This window comes from Gigantopelta aegis, unplaced genomic scaffold (assembly GCF_016097555.1).
Source record: "Gigantopelta aegis isolate Gae_Host unplaced genomic scaffold, Gae_host_genome ctg4737_pilon_pilon:::debris, whole genome shotgun sequence".
In the NCBI taxonomy this organism is placed as follows: Eukaryota; Metazoa; Mollusca; class Gastropoda; order Neomphalida; family Peltospiridae; genus Gigantopelta; species Gigantopelta aegis.
Genome location: NW_024534015.1, coordinates 27,491 through 46,677, shown reverse-complemented (window position 1 = coordinate 46,677; position 19,187 = coordinate 27,491). Strand labels below are relative to the sequence as shown.

The 19,187-nt window shown below is 34.6% G+C and overlaps 1 protein-coding gene across 1 annotated transcript; it reads right to left on the bottom strand.

Annotated features, from left to right (window-relative positions):
- Positions 1-12,256: 12,256 nt before the first annotated feature.
- On the bottom strand, positions 12,257-13,861 carry LOC121392879 (actin-binding protein IPP-like). Its single transcript, XM_041523926.1, has one exon. The coding sequence runs from the start codon at positions 13,859-13,861 to the stop codon at positions 12,257-12,259; it is 1,605 nt and encodes a 534-aa protein (XP_041379860.1).
- Between the last annotated feature and the right edge of the window lie 5,326 nt (positions 13,862-19,187).

The following is a 19,187-nucleotide window of genomic DNA, read 5'->3' as shown; positions in this document are numbered from 1 at the left end:
TGGATTACAGCTAATATTGTTTAGAATTGAAATACATTTGTACATGGATTACAGTAGAATGATGGAAATACATTTGTACATGGATTACAGCTAATATTGTTGGTAGAATGATGGAAATACATTTGTACATGGATTACAGCTAATATTGTTGGTAGAATGATGGAAATACATTTGTACATGGATTACAGCTAATATTGTTGGTAGAATGATGGAAATACATTTGTAGATGGATTTTGTACATGGATTACAGCGAATATTGTTGGTAGAATGATGGAAATACATTTGTACATGGATTACAGCTAATATTGTTGGTAGAATGATGGAAATACATTTGTACATGGATTACAGCTAATATTGTTGGTAGAATGATGGAAATACATTTGTACATGGATTACAGCTAATATTGTTGGTAGAATGATGGAAATACATTTGTACATGGATTACAGCTAATATTGTTGGTAGAATGATGGAAATACATTTGTACATGGATTACAGCTAATATTGTTGGTAGAATGATGGAAATACATTTGTACATGGATTACAGCTAATATTGTTGGTAGAATGATGGAAATACATTTGTACATGGATTACAGCTAATGTTGTTGGTAGAATGATGGAAATACATTTGTACATGGATTACAGCTAATGTTGTTGGTAGAATGATGGAAATACATTTGTACATGGATTACAGCTAATGTCGTTGGTAGAATGATGGAAATACATTTGTACATGGACTACAGCTAATGTCGTTGGTAGAATGATGGAAATACATTTGTACATGGATTACAGCTAATGTCGTTGGTAGAATGATGGAAATACATTTGTACATGGATTACAGCTAATGTCGTTGGTAGAATGATGGAAATACATTTGTACATGGATTACAGCTAATGTCGTTGGTAGAATGATGGAAATACATTTGTACATGGATTACAGCTAATGTCGTTGGTAGAATGATGGAAATACATTTGTACATGGATTACAGCTAATGTCGTTGGTAGAATGATGGAAATACATTTGTACATGGATTACAGCTAATGTCGTTGGTAGAATGATGGAAATACATTTGTACATGGATTACAGCTAATGTCGTTGGTAGAATGATGGAAATACATTTGTACATGGATTACAGCTAATGTCGTTGGTAGAATGATGGAAATACATTTGTACATGGATTACAGCTAATGTCGTTGGTAGAATGATGGAAATACATTTGTACATGGATTACAGCTAATGTCGTTGGTAGAATGATGGAAATACATTTGTACATGGATTACAGCTAATGTCGTTGGTAGAATGATGGAAATACATTTGTACATGGATTACAGCTAATGTCGTTGGTAGAATGATGGAAATACATTTGTACATGGATTACAGCTAATGTCGTTGGTAGAATGATGGAAATACATTTGTACATGGATTACAGCTAATGTCGTTGGTAGAATGATGGAAATACATTTGTACATGGATTACAGCTAATGTCGTTGGTAGAATGATGGAAATACATTTGTACATGGATTACAGCTAATGTCGTTGGTAGAATGATGGAAATACATTTGTACATGGATTACAGCTAATGTCGTTGGTAGAATGATGGAAATACATTTGTACATGGATTACAGCTAATGTCGTTGGTAGAATGATGGAAATACATTTGTACATGGATTACAGCTAATAATCGTTGGTAGAATGATGGAAATACATTTGTACATGGATTACAGCTAATGTCGTTGGTAGAATGATGGAAATACATTTGTACATGGATTACAGCTAATGTCGTTGGTAGAATGATGGAAATACATTTGTACATGGATTACAGCTAATGTCGTTGGTAGAATGATGGAAATACATTTGTACATGGATTACAGCTAATGTCGTTGGTAGAATGATGGAAATACATTTGTACATGGATTACAGCTAATGTCGTTGGTAGAATGATGGAAATACATTTGTACATGGATTACAGCTAATGTCGTTGGTAGAATGATGGAAATACATTTGTACATGGATTACAGCTAATGTCGTTGGTAGAATGATGGAAATACATTTGTACATGGATTACAGCTAATGTCGTTGGTAGAATGATGGAAATACATTTGTACATGGATTACAGCTAATGTCGTTGGTAGAATGATGGAAATACATTTGTACATGGATTACAGCTAATGTCGTTGGTAGAATGATGGAAATACATTTGTACATGGATTACAGCTAATGTCGTTGGTAGAATGATGGAAATACATTTGTACATGGATTACAGCTAATGTCGTTGGTAGAATGATGGAAATACATTTGTACATGGATTACAGCTAATGTCGTTGGTAGAATGATGGAAATACATTTGTACATGGATTACAGCTAATGTCGTTGGTAGAATGATGGAAATACATTTGTACATGGATTACAGCTAATGTCGTTGGTAGAATGATGGAAATACATTTGTACATGGATTACAGCTAATGTCGTTGGTAGAATGATGGAAATACATTTGTACATGGATTACAGCTAATGTCGTTGGTAGAATGATGGAAATACATTTGTACATGGATTACAGCTAATGTCGTTGGTAGAATGATGGAAATACATTTGTACATGGATTACAGCTAATGTCGTTGGTAGAATGATGGAAATACATTTGTACATGGATTACAGCTAATGTCGTTGGTAGAATGATGGAAATACATTTGTACATGGATTACAGCTAATGTCGTTGGTAGAATGATGGAAATACATTTGTACATGGATTACAGCTAATGTCGTTGGTAGAATGATGGAAATACATTTGTACATGGATTACAGCTAATGTCGTTGGTAGAATGATGGAAATACATTTGTACATGGATTACAGCTAATGTCGTTGGTAGAATGATGGAAATACATTTGTACATGGATTACAGCTAATGTCGTTGGTAGAATGATGGAAATACATTTGTACATGGATTACAGCTAATGTCGTTGGTAGAATGATGGAAATACATTTGTACATGGATTACAGCTAATGTCGTTGGTAGAATGATGGAAATACATTTGTACATGGATTACAGCTAATGTCGTTGGTAGAATGATGGAAATACATTTGTACATGGATTACAGCTAATGTCGTTGGTAGAATGATGGAAATACATTTGTACATGGATTACAGCTAATATCGTTGGTAGAACGATGGAAATACATTTGTACATGGATTACAGCTAATATTGTTGGTAGAATGATGGAAATACATTTGTACATGGATTACAGCTAATAATGTGTTGGTAGAATGATGGAAATACATTTGTACATGGATTACAGCTAATATTGTTGGTAGAATGATGGAAATACATTTGTACATGGATTACAGATAAATTGTTGGTAGAATGATGGAAATACATTTGTACATGGATTACAGCTAATATTGTTGGTAGAATGATGGAAATACATTTGTACATGGATTACAGCTAATATTGTTGGTAGAATGTTGGTAGAATGATGGAAATACATTTGTACATGGATTACAGCTAAAATTGTTGGTAGAATGATGGAAATACATTTGTACATGGATTACAGCTAATATTGTTGGTAGAATGATGGAAATACATTTGTACATGGATTACAGCTAATATTGTTGGTAGAATGATGGAAATACATGGATTACAGCTAATATTGTTGGTAGAATGATGGAAATACATTTGTACATGGATTACAGCTAATATTGTTGGTAGAATGATGGAAATACATTTGTACATGGATTACAGCTAATATTGTTGGTAGAATGATGGAAATACATTTGTACATGGATTACAGCTAATATTGTTGGTAGAATGATGGAAATACATTTGTACATGGATTACAGCTAATATTGTTGGTAGAATGATGGAAATACATTTGTACATGGATTACAGCTAATATTGTTGGTAGAATGATGGAAATACATTTGTACATGGATTACAGCTAATATTGTTGGTAGAATGATGGAAATACATTTGTACATGGATTACAGCTAATATTGTTGGTAGAATGATGGAAATACATTTGTACATGGATTTACAGATGGAAATAATACAGCTAATATTGTTGGTAGAATGATGGAAATACATTTGTACATGGATTACAGCTAATATTGTTGGTAGAATGATGGAAATACATTTGTACATGGATTACAGCTAATATCGTTGGTAGAATGATGGAAATACATTTGTACATGGATTACAGCTAATATCGTTGGTAGAATGATGGAAATACATTTGTACATGGATTACAGCTAATATCGTTGGTAGAATGATGGAAATACATTTGTACATGGATTACAGCTAATATCGTTGGTAGAATGATGGAAATACATTTGTACATGGATTACAGCTAATATCGTTGGTAGAATGATGGAAATACATTTGTACATGGATTACAGCTAATATCGTTGGTAGAATGATGGAAATACATTTGTACATGGATTACAGCTAATATCGTTGGTAGAATGATGGAAATACATTTGTACATGGATTACAGCTAATATTGTTGGTAGAATGATGGAAATACATTTGTACATGGATTACAGCTAATATTGTTGGTAGAATGATGAAATACGTTTGTACATGGACTACAGCTAATATCGTTGGTAGAATGATGGAAATACATTTGTACATGGATTACAGCTAATATCGTTGGTAGAATGATGGAAATACATTTGTACATGGATTACAGCTAATATTGTTGGTAGAATGATGGAAATACATTTGTACATGGATTACAGCTAATATTGTTGGTAGAATGATGGAAATACATTTGTACATGGATTACAGCTAATATTGTTGGTAGAATGATGGAAATACATTTGTACATGGATTATACAGCTAATATTGTTGGTAGAATGATGGAAATACATTTGTACATGGATTACAGCTAATATTGTTGGTAGAATGATGAAATACATTTGTACATGGATTACAGCTAATATTGTTGGTAGAATGATGGAAATACATTTGTACATGGATTACAGCTAATATTGTTGGTAGAATGATGGAAATACATTTGTACATGGATTACAGCTAATGTCGTTGGTAGAATGATGGAAATACATTTGTACATGGATTACAGGTAATGTCGTTGGTAGAATGATGGAAATACATTTGTACATGGATTACAGCTAATGTCGTTGGTAGAATGATGGAAATACATTTGTACATGGATTACAGCTAATGTCGTTGGTAGAATGATGGAAATACATTTGTACATGGATTACAGCTAATGTCGTTGGTAGAATGATGGAAATACATTTGTACATGGATTACAGGTAATGTCGTTGGTAGAATGATGGAAATACATTTGTACATGGATTACAGCTAATGTCGTTGGTAGAATGATGGAAATACATTTGTACATGGATTACAGCTAATGTCGTTGGTAGAATGATGGAAATACATTTGTACATGGATTACAGCTAATGTCGTTGGTAGAATGATGGAAATACATTTGTACATGGATTACAGCTAATGTCGTTGGTAGAATGATGGAAATACATTTGTACATGGATTACAGCTAATGTCGTTGGTAGAATGATGGAAATACATTTGTACATGGATTACAGCTAATATTGTTGGTAGAATGATGGAAATACATTTGTACATGGATTACAGCTAATATTGTTGGTAGAATGATGGAAATACATTTGTACATGGATTACAGCTAATATTGTTGGTAGAATGATGGAAATACATTTGTACATGGATTACAGCTAATATTGTTGGTAGAATGATGGAAATACATTTGTACATGGATTACAGCTAATATTGTTGGTAGAATGATGGAAATACATTTGTACATGGATTACAGCTAATATTGTTGGTAGAATGATGGAAATACATTTGTACATGGATTACAGCTAATATTGTTGGTAGAATGATGGAAATACATTTGTGCATGGATTACAGCTAATATTGTTGGTAGAATGATGGAAATACATTTGTACATGGATTACAGCTAATATTGTTGGTAGAATGATGGAAATACATTTGTACATGGATTACAGCTAATATTGTTGGTAGAATGATGGAAATACATTTGTACATGGATTACAGCTAATATTGTTGGTAGAATGATGGAAATACATTTGTACATGGATTACAGCTAATATTGTTGGTAGAATGATGGAAATACATTTGTACATGGATTACAGCTAATATTGTTGGTAGAATGATGGAAATACATTTGTACATGGATTACAGCTAATATTGTTGGTAGAATGATGGAAATACATTTGTACATGGATTACAGCTAATATTGTTGGTAGAATGATGGAAATACATTTGTACATGGATTACAGCTAATATTGTTGGTAGAATGATGGAAATACATTTGTACATGGATTACAGCTAATATTGTTGGTAGAATGATGGAAATACATTTGTACATGGATTACAGCTAATATTGTTGGTAGAATGATGGAAATACATTTGTACATGGATTACAGCTAATATCGTTGGTAGAATGATGGAAATACATTTGTACATGGATTACAGCTAATATCGTTGGTAGAATGATGGAAATACATTTGTACATGGATTACAGCTAATATCGTTGGTAGAATGATGAAATACATTTGTACATGGATTACAGCTAATGTCGTTGGTATAATGATGGAAATACATTTGTACATGGACTACAGCTAATGTCGTTGGTATAATGATGGAAATACATTTGTACATGGACTACAGCTAATGTCGTTGGTAGAATGATGGAAATACATTTGTACATGGACTACAGCTAATGTCGTTGGTAGAATGATGGAAATACATTTGTACATGGACTACAGCTAATGTCGTTGGTAGAATGATGGAAATACATTTGTACATGGACTACAGCTAATATTGTTGGTAGAATGATAGAAATACGTTTGTACATGGACTACAGCTAATATCGTTGGTAGAATGATGGAAATACATTTGTACATGGACTACAGCTAATATCGTTGATAGAATGATGAAAATACATTTGTACATGGATTACAGCTAATATTGTTGATAGAATGATGAAAATACATTTGTACATGGATTACAGCTAATATTGTTGATAGAATGATGGAAATACATTTGTACATGGATTACAGCTAATATTGTTGGTAGAATGATGGAAATACATTTGTACATGAATTATACAGCTAATATCGTTGATAGAATGATGGAAATACATTTGTACATGGATTACAACTAATATTGTTGGTAGAATGATGAAATACATTTGTACATGGATTACAGCTAATATTGTTGGAAGAATGATAGAAATACGTTTGTACATGGATTACAGCTAATATTGTTGGTAGAATGATGGAAATACATTTGTACATGGATTACAGCTAATGTCGTTGGTAGAATGATGGAAATACATTTGTACATGGATTACAGGTAATGTCGTTGGTAGAATGATGGAAATACATTTGTACATGGATTACAGGTAATGTCGTTGGTAGAATGATGGAAATACATTTGTACATGGATTACAGGTAATGTCGTTGGTAGAATGATGGAAATACATTTGTACATGGATTACAGGTAATGTCGTTGGTAGAATGATGGAAATACATTTGTACATGGATTACAGGTAATGTCGTTGGTAGAATGATGGAAATACATTTGTACATGGATTACAGGTAATGTCGTTGGTAGAATGATGGAAATACATTTGTACATGGATTACAGGTAATGTCGTTGGTAGAATGATGGAAATACATTTGTACATGGATTACAGCTAATGTCGTTGGTAGAATGATGGAAATACATTTGTACATGGATTACAGCTAATGTCGTTGGTAGAATGATGGAAATACATTTGTACATGGATTACAGCTAATGTCGTTGGTAGAATGATGGAAATACATTTGTACATGGATTACAGCTAATATTGTTGGTAGAACGATGGAAATACATTTGTACATGAATTATACAGCTAATATTGTTGATAGAATGATGGAAATACATTTGTACATGGATTACAGCTAATATTGTTGATAGAATGATGGAAATACATTTGTACATGGATTACAGCTAATATTGTTGGTAGAATGATGGAAATACATTTGTACATGGATTACAGCTAATATTGTTGGTAGAATGATGGAAATACATTTGTACATGGATTACAGCTAATATTGTTGGTAGAATGATGGAAATACACAGCTAATATTGTTGGCAGAATGATGGAAATACATTTGTACATGGATTACAGATAAAATTGTTGGTAGAATGATGGAAATACATTTGTACATGGATTACAGCTAATATTGTTGGTAGAATGATGGAAATACATTTGTACATGGATTACAGATAAAATTGTTGGTAGAATGATGGAAATACATTTGTACATGGATTACAGCTAATATTGTTGGTAGAATGATGGAAATACATTTGTACATGGATTACAGATAAAATTGTTGGTAGAATGATGGAAATACATTTGTACATGGATTACAGCTAATATTGTTGGTAGAATGATGGAAATACATTTGTACATGGATTACAGCTAATATTGTTGGTAGAATGATGGAAATACACAGCTAATATTGTTGGCAGAATGATGGAAATACATTTGTACATGGATTACAGCTAATATTGTTGGTAGAATGATGGAAATACATTTGTACATGGATTACAGCTAATATTGTTGGTAGAATGATGGAAATACATTTGTACATGGATTACAGCTAATATTGTTGGTAGAATGATGGAAATACATTTGTACATGGATTACAGCTAATATTGTTTATAGAATGATGGAAATACATTTGTACATGGATTACAGCTAATATTGTTGGTAGAATGATGGAAATACATTTGTACATGGATTACAGCTAATATTGTTGGTAGAATGATGGAAATACATTTGTACATGGATTACAGCTAATATTGTTGGTAGAATGATGGAAATACATTTGTACATGGATTACAGCTAATATTGTTGGTAGAATGATGGAAATACATTTGTACATGGATTACAGCTAATATTGTTGGTAGAATGATGAAATACATTTGTACATGGATTACAGCTAATATTGTTGGTAGAATGATGGAAATACATTTGTACATGGATTACAACTAATATTGTTGATAGAATGATGGAAATACATTTGTACATGGATTACAGCTAATATTGTTAATAGAATGATGGAAATACATTTGTACATGGATTACAGCTAATATTGTTGGTAGAATGATGGAAATACACAGCTAATATTGTTGGCAGAATGATGGAAATACATTTGTACATGGATTACAGCTAAAATTGTTGGTAGAATGATGGAAATACATTTGTACATGGATTACAGCTAATATTGTTGGTAGAATGATGGAAATACATTTGTACATGGATTACAGCTAAAATTGTTGGTAGAATGATGGAAATACATTTGTACATGGATTACAGCTAATATTGTTGGTAGAATGATGGAAATACATTTGTACATGGATTACAGATAAAATTGTTGGTAGAATGATGGAAATACATTTGTACATGGATTACAGCTAATATTGTTGGTAGAATGATGGAAATACATTTGTACATGGATTACAGCTAATATTGTTGGTAGAATGATGGAAATACACAGCTAATATTGTTGGCAGAATGATGGAAATACATTTGTACATGGATTACAGATAAAATTGTTGGTAGAATGATGGAAATACATTTGTACATGGATTACAGCTAATATTGTTGGAAGAATGATGGAAATACATTTGTGCATGGATTACAGCTAATATTGTTGATAGAATGATGGAAATACATTTGTGCATGGATTACAGCTAATATTGTTGGTAGAATGATGGAAATACATTTGTGCATGGATTACAGCTAATATTGTTGGTAGAATGATGGAAATACATTTGTACATGGATTACAGCTAATATTGTTGGTAGAATGATGGAAATACATTTGTACATGGATTACAGCTAATATTGTTGGTAGAATGATGGAAATACATTTGTACATGGATTACAGCTAATATTGTTGATAGAATGATGGAAATACATTTGTACATGGATTACAGCTAATATTGTTGGTAGAATGATGAAATACATTTGTGCATGGATTACAGCTAATATTGTTGGTAGAATGAAGAAATACATTTGTGCATGGATTACAGCTAATATTGTTGATAGAATGATGGAAATACATTTGTACATGGACTATAGCTAATATTGTTGGTAGAATGATGGAAATACATTTGTACATGGACTACAGCTAATATTGTTGGTAGAATGATGGAAATACATTTGTACATGGATTACAGCTAATATCGTTGGTAGAATGATGGAAATACATTTGTACATGGATTACAGCTAATATCGTTGATAGAATGATGGAAATACATTTGTACATGGATTACAGCTAATATCGTTGGTAGAATGATGAAATACATTTGTACATGGATTACAGCTAATATCGTTGATAGAATGATGAAAATACGTTTGTACATGGATTACAGCTAATATCGTTGGTAGAATGATGGAAATACGTTTGTACATGGATTACAGCTAATATCGTTGGTAGAATGATGGAAATACATTTGTACATGGACTACAGCTAATATCGTTGGTAGAATGATGGAAATACATTTGTACATGGACTACAGCTAATATTGTTGGTAGAATGATGGAAATACGTTTGTACATGGACTACAGCTAATATTGTTGGTAGAATGATAGAAATACGTTTGTACATGGACTACAGCTAATATCGTTGGTAGAATGATGGAAATACATTTGTACATGGACTACAGCTAATATCGTTGATAGAATGATGAAAATACATTTGTACATGGATTACAGCTAATATTGTTGATAGAATGATGAAAATACATTTGTACATGGATTACAGCTAATATTGTTGATAGAATGATGGAAATACATTTGTACATGGATTACAGCTAATATTGTTGGTAGAATGATGGAAATACATTTGTACATGAATTATACAGCTAATATCGTTGATAGAATGATGGAAATACATTTGTACATGGATTACAACTAATATTGTTGGTAGAATGATGAAATACATTTGTACATGGATTACAGCTAATATTGTTGGAAGAATGATAGAAATACGTTTGTACATGGATTACAGCTAATATTGTTGGTAGAATGATGGAAATACATTTGTACATGGATTACAGCTAATATTGTTGGAAGAATGATGGAAATACATTTGTACATGGATTACAGCTAATATTGTTGATAGAATGATGGAAATACATTTGTACATGGATTACAGCTAATATTGTTGACAGAATTATGGAAATACATTTGTACATGGACTACAGCTAATATTGTTGGAAGAATGATGGAAATACATTTGTACATGAATTACAGCTAATACTGTTGATAGAATGATGGAAATACATTTGTACGTGGATTACAGCTAATATTGTTGGTAGAATGATGGAAATACATTTGTACATGGATTACAGCTAATATTGTTGACAGAATTATGGAAATACATTTGTACATGGATTACAGCTAATGCTGTTTTATTTTAAAGAATAATCTAATCAGAATACAATAGTAAAAGGCGAGCTCCCCCTCTGACATTAATACAGAGGTCTTACAGTGTTTTCATTAGCCTTAGTTTTGTTATTAACACTAATCTAATCAAAACGCGATAATAAAAGGCGGGCTCCCCCACTGGCATTAATACAGAGTTCTTACAGTGTTTTTATCAGCCTTAGTTTTGTGTTTAAGATTAATCTAATCAGAACACGATAATAAAAGGCGAGCTCCCCCACCGGCATTAATACAGAGTTCTTACAGTCTTTTCATTAGTCTTAATTTTGTTTCTAAGACTAATCTAATCTAATCAGAACACATTAATAAAAGGCGAGCTCCCCCGCTGGCATTAATACAGAATTCTTACAGTGTTTTCATTAACCTTAGTTTTGTTTTAACACTAATCTAATGAGAACACGATAATAAAAGGTGAGCTCCCCCACTGGCATTAATACAGAATTCTTACAGTGTTTTCATTAACCTTAGTTTTGTTTTAACACTAATCTAATCAGAACACGATAATAAAAGGCGAGCTCCCCCACTGGCATTAATACAGAATTCTTACAGTGTTTTCATTAACCTTAGTTTTGTTTTAACACTAATCTAATCAGAACACGATAATAAAAGGCGAGCTCCCCCACTGGCATTAATACAGAATTCTTATAGTGTTTTCATTAACCTTAGTTTTGTTTTAACACTAATCTAATGAGAACACGATAACAAAAGGCGAGCTCACCCACAATAAACAATCATCGCGATGGTTTCCCAGATGACTTCGTGCACACATTGTACACATTGCCACTTCTAGGTGGCTTAGGGAATGTACTCTGTTCTTCTTTACCTTCATCGAGGTTGAATTTGCTGGTTCCATGTTTTGTAAAACACAGCAAACTTCCGTCTCGGTGTGCTACTCCAAAGCGAAAATTAAATGATTTCCATTCCACTGTGGATTTAACCTGAATCTGGATTTCACCATCTGTGTTGGTGACTTGGAGGTGCAGAACGTGGCCGTCATCGTCTAACAGATAAACATCTGGGAGGTGAACAAAGCCTCTTAGTGACCATGAGCTACATGGTAACTTTGTGTTCAGCTCACTGACAGTTTGAGTTGTGGTGTTAAAACACTGGATAACATCTGATTTCTCCGAGTCTATCAATCCTCCCATAACTAAAATGTTCTCATCAACTGTAACAGGGAAAGTGAGACACTGTCTCAATGCCAAATCTCCAACAACCTGCCAGCAGGTCTCACTCTCGCTCAATACCTCTATTGTGGTACTATACCAACCACCTATCGAGTACATTTTAGAGTTAACAGTGGCCATACAGTGAGAGCAGTGGCCATGTGTGAGATCTGGACCCACGGTCCACACTTTCGTAATGGTGTCATAAATTAATGTACATTTCGTCTTGTTATCTCCACCAGTGACATAGATCTTGTCGTCGAAACCTGCTGCTGAATACGAAGATCCAGGATCTAATGGGGCTGGTGGGACATCCTCCCACTTGTTGTGTGACGTGAAACAAGACAGTAGTGACGTCTTGTTATGAAGGAGAACGAAGACATCACGTATTTTAGTACTGACTCTTGAACGAGCCGACACTCGATATGGTGAATGTAACACTTTTTGTATCATTACCTGGACAGATTTGTTTTTACAAACAATGTCTGAAAATGCCACGTTATCAATCAGAAACTGTGAATCTACAATATCTAGATGGACGTTTTCAAAAATAACTTTGACGTCATCTGGTTCCGGGTTATTATGCTCAATCCACTTCATGGCGCCTTTCAGAATGATGTCTTCTGTACATTCCATCTCTTCTTTGGAAATTATTTCCAGCAATTCGTCCTTTGACAGCTGAACAACATTTTCTATTTGAACAAAATCAGCAAATTTCTCAACCATATAGGAAAGTGCTCTATTGGACAAATCATGGAGATTGTAAGTTTTCAAAAGTCTCCACCAACCTAGACAGTTTTTGTCAGTTAGTATCAGTCCTTCCTTCAGGTGTATTATACAGAGCTGTTTGATGTTGTCAAGCTGCATCATCTCAGCAGCATCTATTACCTGCGTACAGTTGTCTTCACTCACTAGATTGATTCCACACAGACACATTTTGATGACGTCTTGAAAAACCGACAACGACACCGTGGGAAGTTTTAAGACGCCCGTCTGGCTCTCTGACATACCAGAACTGAACATGGCCCGGAAATACGAAGACATCGCCGCAAGAACAATACGGCTTCCGTTCGTTGTTCCGTCTTTACATATAATTTGTATGTCAGTGAAAGTACCTTTTGTAATGTCTTCATGGATGTTTACCAGAAGTTGTGCTTGAGCTTTCTCCATTGTACATGACAAACAAACTGAAATGAAAGAAAACATTGATAACAATATTCTAGAAATGTCCATGCCTAACTACAATAGAAACACAAGGTTACAAGTGACATTGATGACGTCATGTTCACAGCATGCAATATATAAAAATAAATAAATAAAAATAGCAGTTTCACGTTCATGCATAGAATCACAGCTCAGATAAATTATAAAAGAAAATTGCGAATGGTGAAAAGTTCAATCATGATGTTTTAAGAATATAAGAAATGCCACTGACGAACTTATGTTGCTCAACGTTTTGATTTTTTCCATTTTGCTTGTTTATTTGTTTGTTTGTATTTACTTATTTATATACCCCCCCCCCCCCCCTCCCCCGGTAATACTAAAATACAACACTCTTTATAATCCTTTAAATCCAACTTCGATTCCATTCCTATGTTTAGTGCGATCAATAATGCCATCATATGTGCCATTATACATACACCAAACAATGCCATCATACGTACACCAAACAATACCCTCATACATACTCCAAACAATGCCATCATACGTACACCAAACAATGCCATCATATGTACACCAAACAATGCCATCATGCGTACACCAAAAAATGCCATCATACATACACGAAACAATGCCATCATACGCACACCAAACAATGCCATCATACGTACACCAAACAATGCCATGATGCGCACACCAAACAATGCCATTAGAGCACACGAAACAATGCCATCATGCGTACATCAAACAATGCCATCATGCGCACACCAAACAATGCCATCATCCGCACACCAAACAATGCTATCATACGCACACCAAACAATGCCATCATACGTACACGAAACAATGTCATAATACGTACACCAAACAATGCCATCATACGTACACCAAACAATGCCATGATGCGCACACCAAACAATGTCATCATACGTACACCAAACAAGGCATCATACATACACCAAACAATGCCATCATACGCACACCAAACAATGCCATCATACGTGTCTTTTCACGTAATGGGGATGGGATGTAGCCCAGTGGTAAAACACTTGCTTGATGTGGATCAGTCTAGCATCGATCCCCGTCGGTGGACTATTTCTTATTCTAGTCACGACCGTTGTATATTTGATCCTGTTTGTGGGGTGATACATATAATAGATCCCTAGCCAATAGTTGAAATTATCAATCTCAGTGACTAAGCGGTTCACAAGTAAATAGCTCTAAGTAATTCGAAATGGCTAATTTCATCTGTCCTAGACTGGCGTTAACAAGAAACGAACCCTTGCTCTGCCACTCGCAATAATTGCAAAAATCCTATACAATTGCTGAATTGTATATTAACTTTGTAAATCAATGCTGCTGTGTTTGAACTATCGGTGAGTCTGTGTAACTTTTGAAGTGTGTGAACACTCAAGAGCTATTGCAATAGAGAATACGACTTTATCGTGTACAGATATATGTAGTGTGCAATAGAGAATACAGCTTTAACGTGGACTGATATATTGCACTGGAGAATGCAGCTGTAACGTGTACTGATATATTTAGTGTGCACTAGAGAATACAGGTTTAATGCGTACTGATACATGTAGTGTGCACTAGAGAATACAGGTTTAACGTGTACTGATACATGTAGTATGCACCAGAGAATACACCTTTAACGTGTACTGATATATGTAGTGTGCACAAGAGAATACAGGTTTAACGTGTACTGATACATGTAGTGTGCACTAGAGAATACAGGTTTAACGTGTACTGATACATGTAGTGAGCACTAGAGAATACAGCTTTAACGTGAACTGATTAACGTAGTGTGCACTAGAGAATACAGCTTTAACGTGAACTGATATATTTAGTGTGCACTGGAGAATGCAGCTGTAACGTGTACTGATATATTTAATGTGGACTAGACAATACAGCTTTAACGTGTACTGACATATTCAGTGTGGACAAGAGAATACAGCTTTAACCTGTACTGATATATGTAGTGTGCACCAGAGAATACAGCTTTAAAGTACACTGATACATGTAGTGGGAAATAGAGAATACAGCTTTAAAGTGTACTGATACATGTTAAGTGCACTAGAGAATACCGGTTTAACGTGTACTGATATATGTAGTGTGCACTAGATAATACAGTTTTAACGTGTACTGATATATTTAGTGTGGACTAGAGAATACAGGTTTAACGTGTACTGATACATGTAGTGTGCACTGGAGAATACAGCTTTAACGTGCACTGATATATGTAGAGTGCACTAGATAATGCAGCTGTAAAGTGTAGTGATATATGTTGTGTGCACTAGAGAATGCAGGTTTAACGTGTACTGATATATTTAGTGTGCACTAGAGAATACAGCTTTAACGTGTACTGATATATTTAGTGTGCACTAGAGAATACAGCTTTAACGTGTACTGATATATTTAGTGTGCACTAGAGAATACAGGTTTAACGTGTACTGATACACGTAGTGTGCACTAGAGAATAAACCTTTAACGTTTACTGATATATGTAGTGTGCACCAAAGAATACAGCTTTAACGTGTACTGATATATTTAGTGTGCACTAGAGAATACAGCTTTAACGTGTAGAGATACATGTAGTGTGCACTAGATAATACAGGTTTAACGTGTACTGATACATGTAGTGTGGACTAGAGAATACAGGTTTAACGTGTACTGATACATGTAGTGTGGACTAGAGAATACAGGTTTAACGTGTACTGATACATGTAGTGTGGACTAGAGAATACAGGTTTAAAGTGTACTGATACATGTAGTGTGCACTAGAGAATATATCTTTAACGTATACTGATACATAGTTTAAACAATATTTATTTGACAAAAGAAATGGATTGGCAAACAGGCCATTGGCCTATATTAATGCCTCTCCACGTATAGTTTAACGTGTACTGATGCATGTAGGTTGCACCGTGGAATACAGCTTTAACGTGTAGTGATATATTTAGTGTTCAGTGGGGAATACAGCTTTATCGTGTAGTGATATATTTAGTGTGGTCTAGAGAATACAGCTTTAATGCGTATTGATATATGTAGTGTGCACTAGCGAATACAGCTTTAACGTGTACTCATATATTTAGTGTGCACTAAAGAATACAGCTTTAACGTGTACTGATATATTTAGTGTGGACTAGAGAATACAGCTTTAATGTGTACTGATATATGTAGTGTGCACTAGCGAATACAGCTTTATCGTGTAGTGATATATTTAGAGTGGTCTAGAGAATACAGCTTTAATGTGTATTGATATATGTAGTGTGCACTAGCGAATACAGCTTTAACGTGTACTCATATATTTAGTGTACACTAGCGAATACAGCTTTAACGTGTACTCATATATGTAGTGTACACTAGCGAATACAGCTTTAACGTGTACTCATATATGTAGTGTGCACTAGCGAATACAGCTTTAACGTGTACTCATATATTTAGTGTACACTAGCGAATACAGCTTTAACGTGTACTCATATATTTAGTGTGCACTAAAGAATACAGCTTTAACGTGTACTTATATATGTAGTGTGCACTAGCGAATACAGCTGTAACAAAGAAAGAAAGAAATGTTTTATTTAACGACGCACTCAACACGTTTTATTTACGGTTATATGGCGTCAGCCATATGGTTAAGGACGAGACAGATTTTGAGAGTAAACCCGCTGTCGCCACTTCATGGACTATTCTTTCCGATTAGCAGCAAGAGATCTTTTATTTGTGCTTCCCACAGGCAGGATAGCAGATACCATGGCCTTTGTTGAACCAGTTATGTATCACTGGTCGGTGCAAGTGGTTTACATCGACCCATTGAGCCTTGCGGAGCACTCACTCAGGGTTTGGAGTCGGTATCTGGATTAAAAATCCCATGCCTCGACTGGGATTCGAACCTAGTACCTACCAGCCTGTAGACCGATGGTCTAACCACGACGCCACCGAGGCCGGTCACAGCTGTAACATCTACTGATATAAGCCCTAAACATCTGCCGTACCTATCTGGTTATGGCCTATAATGCCCCCCCCCCCCCCCCCCCACTCCCCTCCGAACGAAACTAATAAAGTATTTTGTTTTACAGTTTTCGATTTTTTTTACTAGAGAATAACAACTTGTCTGTGTTCTAATTGTCTTTACTGTTCTCACCTTGCCCCCCACCCTCTCGCAGTACTTTCTCTTTACTTATGATCCTTCTAACAAATACTCATTGTTTATTCACAATTTAGGAAATATTCGTTGTTTATCTAAGATTTAATAAATACTCGTTGTTTATCCAATATTTAATAAATACTCGTTGTTAATCCAATATTTTATAAAAACTCGTTGCTTATCCAAGATTGAATAAATATTCTCGGGGGGGGGGGGGGGGGGGGGGGTTTATCCAAGATTTAATTAATAGTTCATTATTTATATAATGTTTAATAATACTCTTTGTTTATCTAATATTTATTAAAATCATGTTGTTTATCCCAAGTTTTATGAAATACTCGTTGTTTATCCAAGATTTAACAAATTAAATAAAATTTAAGTAAAATTTAAACTCGGCACACGAGAGACATTAGCTACTAACTAGCTGTCATTATCTATATATATTTGTTTTAAATCAGTAAAAAGTTATTAATAATAAATTCACTGAAATTTGAGTTTTACTACTACTCGTTGGCTCTAGGGTAGGGGGGTGTTTTTGAACACACATACAACACTGGTTTTATTTTTCATAGTACCACCCCAGTGCTAAGTTTAAGGACAACGGAACCCAGTGAGACTAGGGGTGGGTGTTTGGGCGTGTTCACGTGTTCTTCTTTATCTCACTTAGTTTGGGTTTATCAGTATGACTGGTAACTTCAGTTTATTAAAATCAGCACTGCAGGATTTCCACTGACACTCCCAGCCTCCCTCACAACTGGTGGGCAGAGTGTACAGATACCTCGAGGTGGGGACCACAACCTACGACCCATGGTCATAGTTTGGCTCCGCCGGAAACAGTTACATACTGATCGAGTGTCCTGTAAATTAATTCGTGTTATTTGTGAGAATATATGTTATATTAGTGCAGGGCGCACACTAATACTTTCTACGTACCTTGGGACTAATGCTGTATATACAGCATACAACTAGAGACAGTTACAGATACCTCGAGTGTATTGTAGCCCTATTCGTGTTATATGTCCAGGGCCGTAGCTAGTGGGGGGGGGGGGGGGCAGAAAAAATTCCGGAAAGCATTATAGTAACTTAAAGAAAATGATCTGTTAAAGGAGTGTACACTAGCGAATACAGCTTTAACGTGTACTCATATATTTAGTGTGCACTAAAGAATACAGCTTTAACGTG

Excerpts from the sequence above, each read along its gene's own strand:
- LOC121392879 (XM_041523926.1), bottom strand. The coding sequence starts at position 13,861 with ATGGAGAAAGCTCAAGCACAACTTCTGGTAAACATCCATGAAGACATT.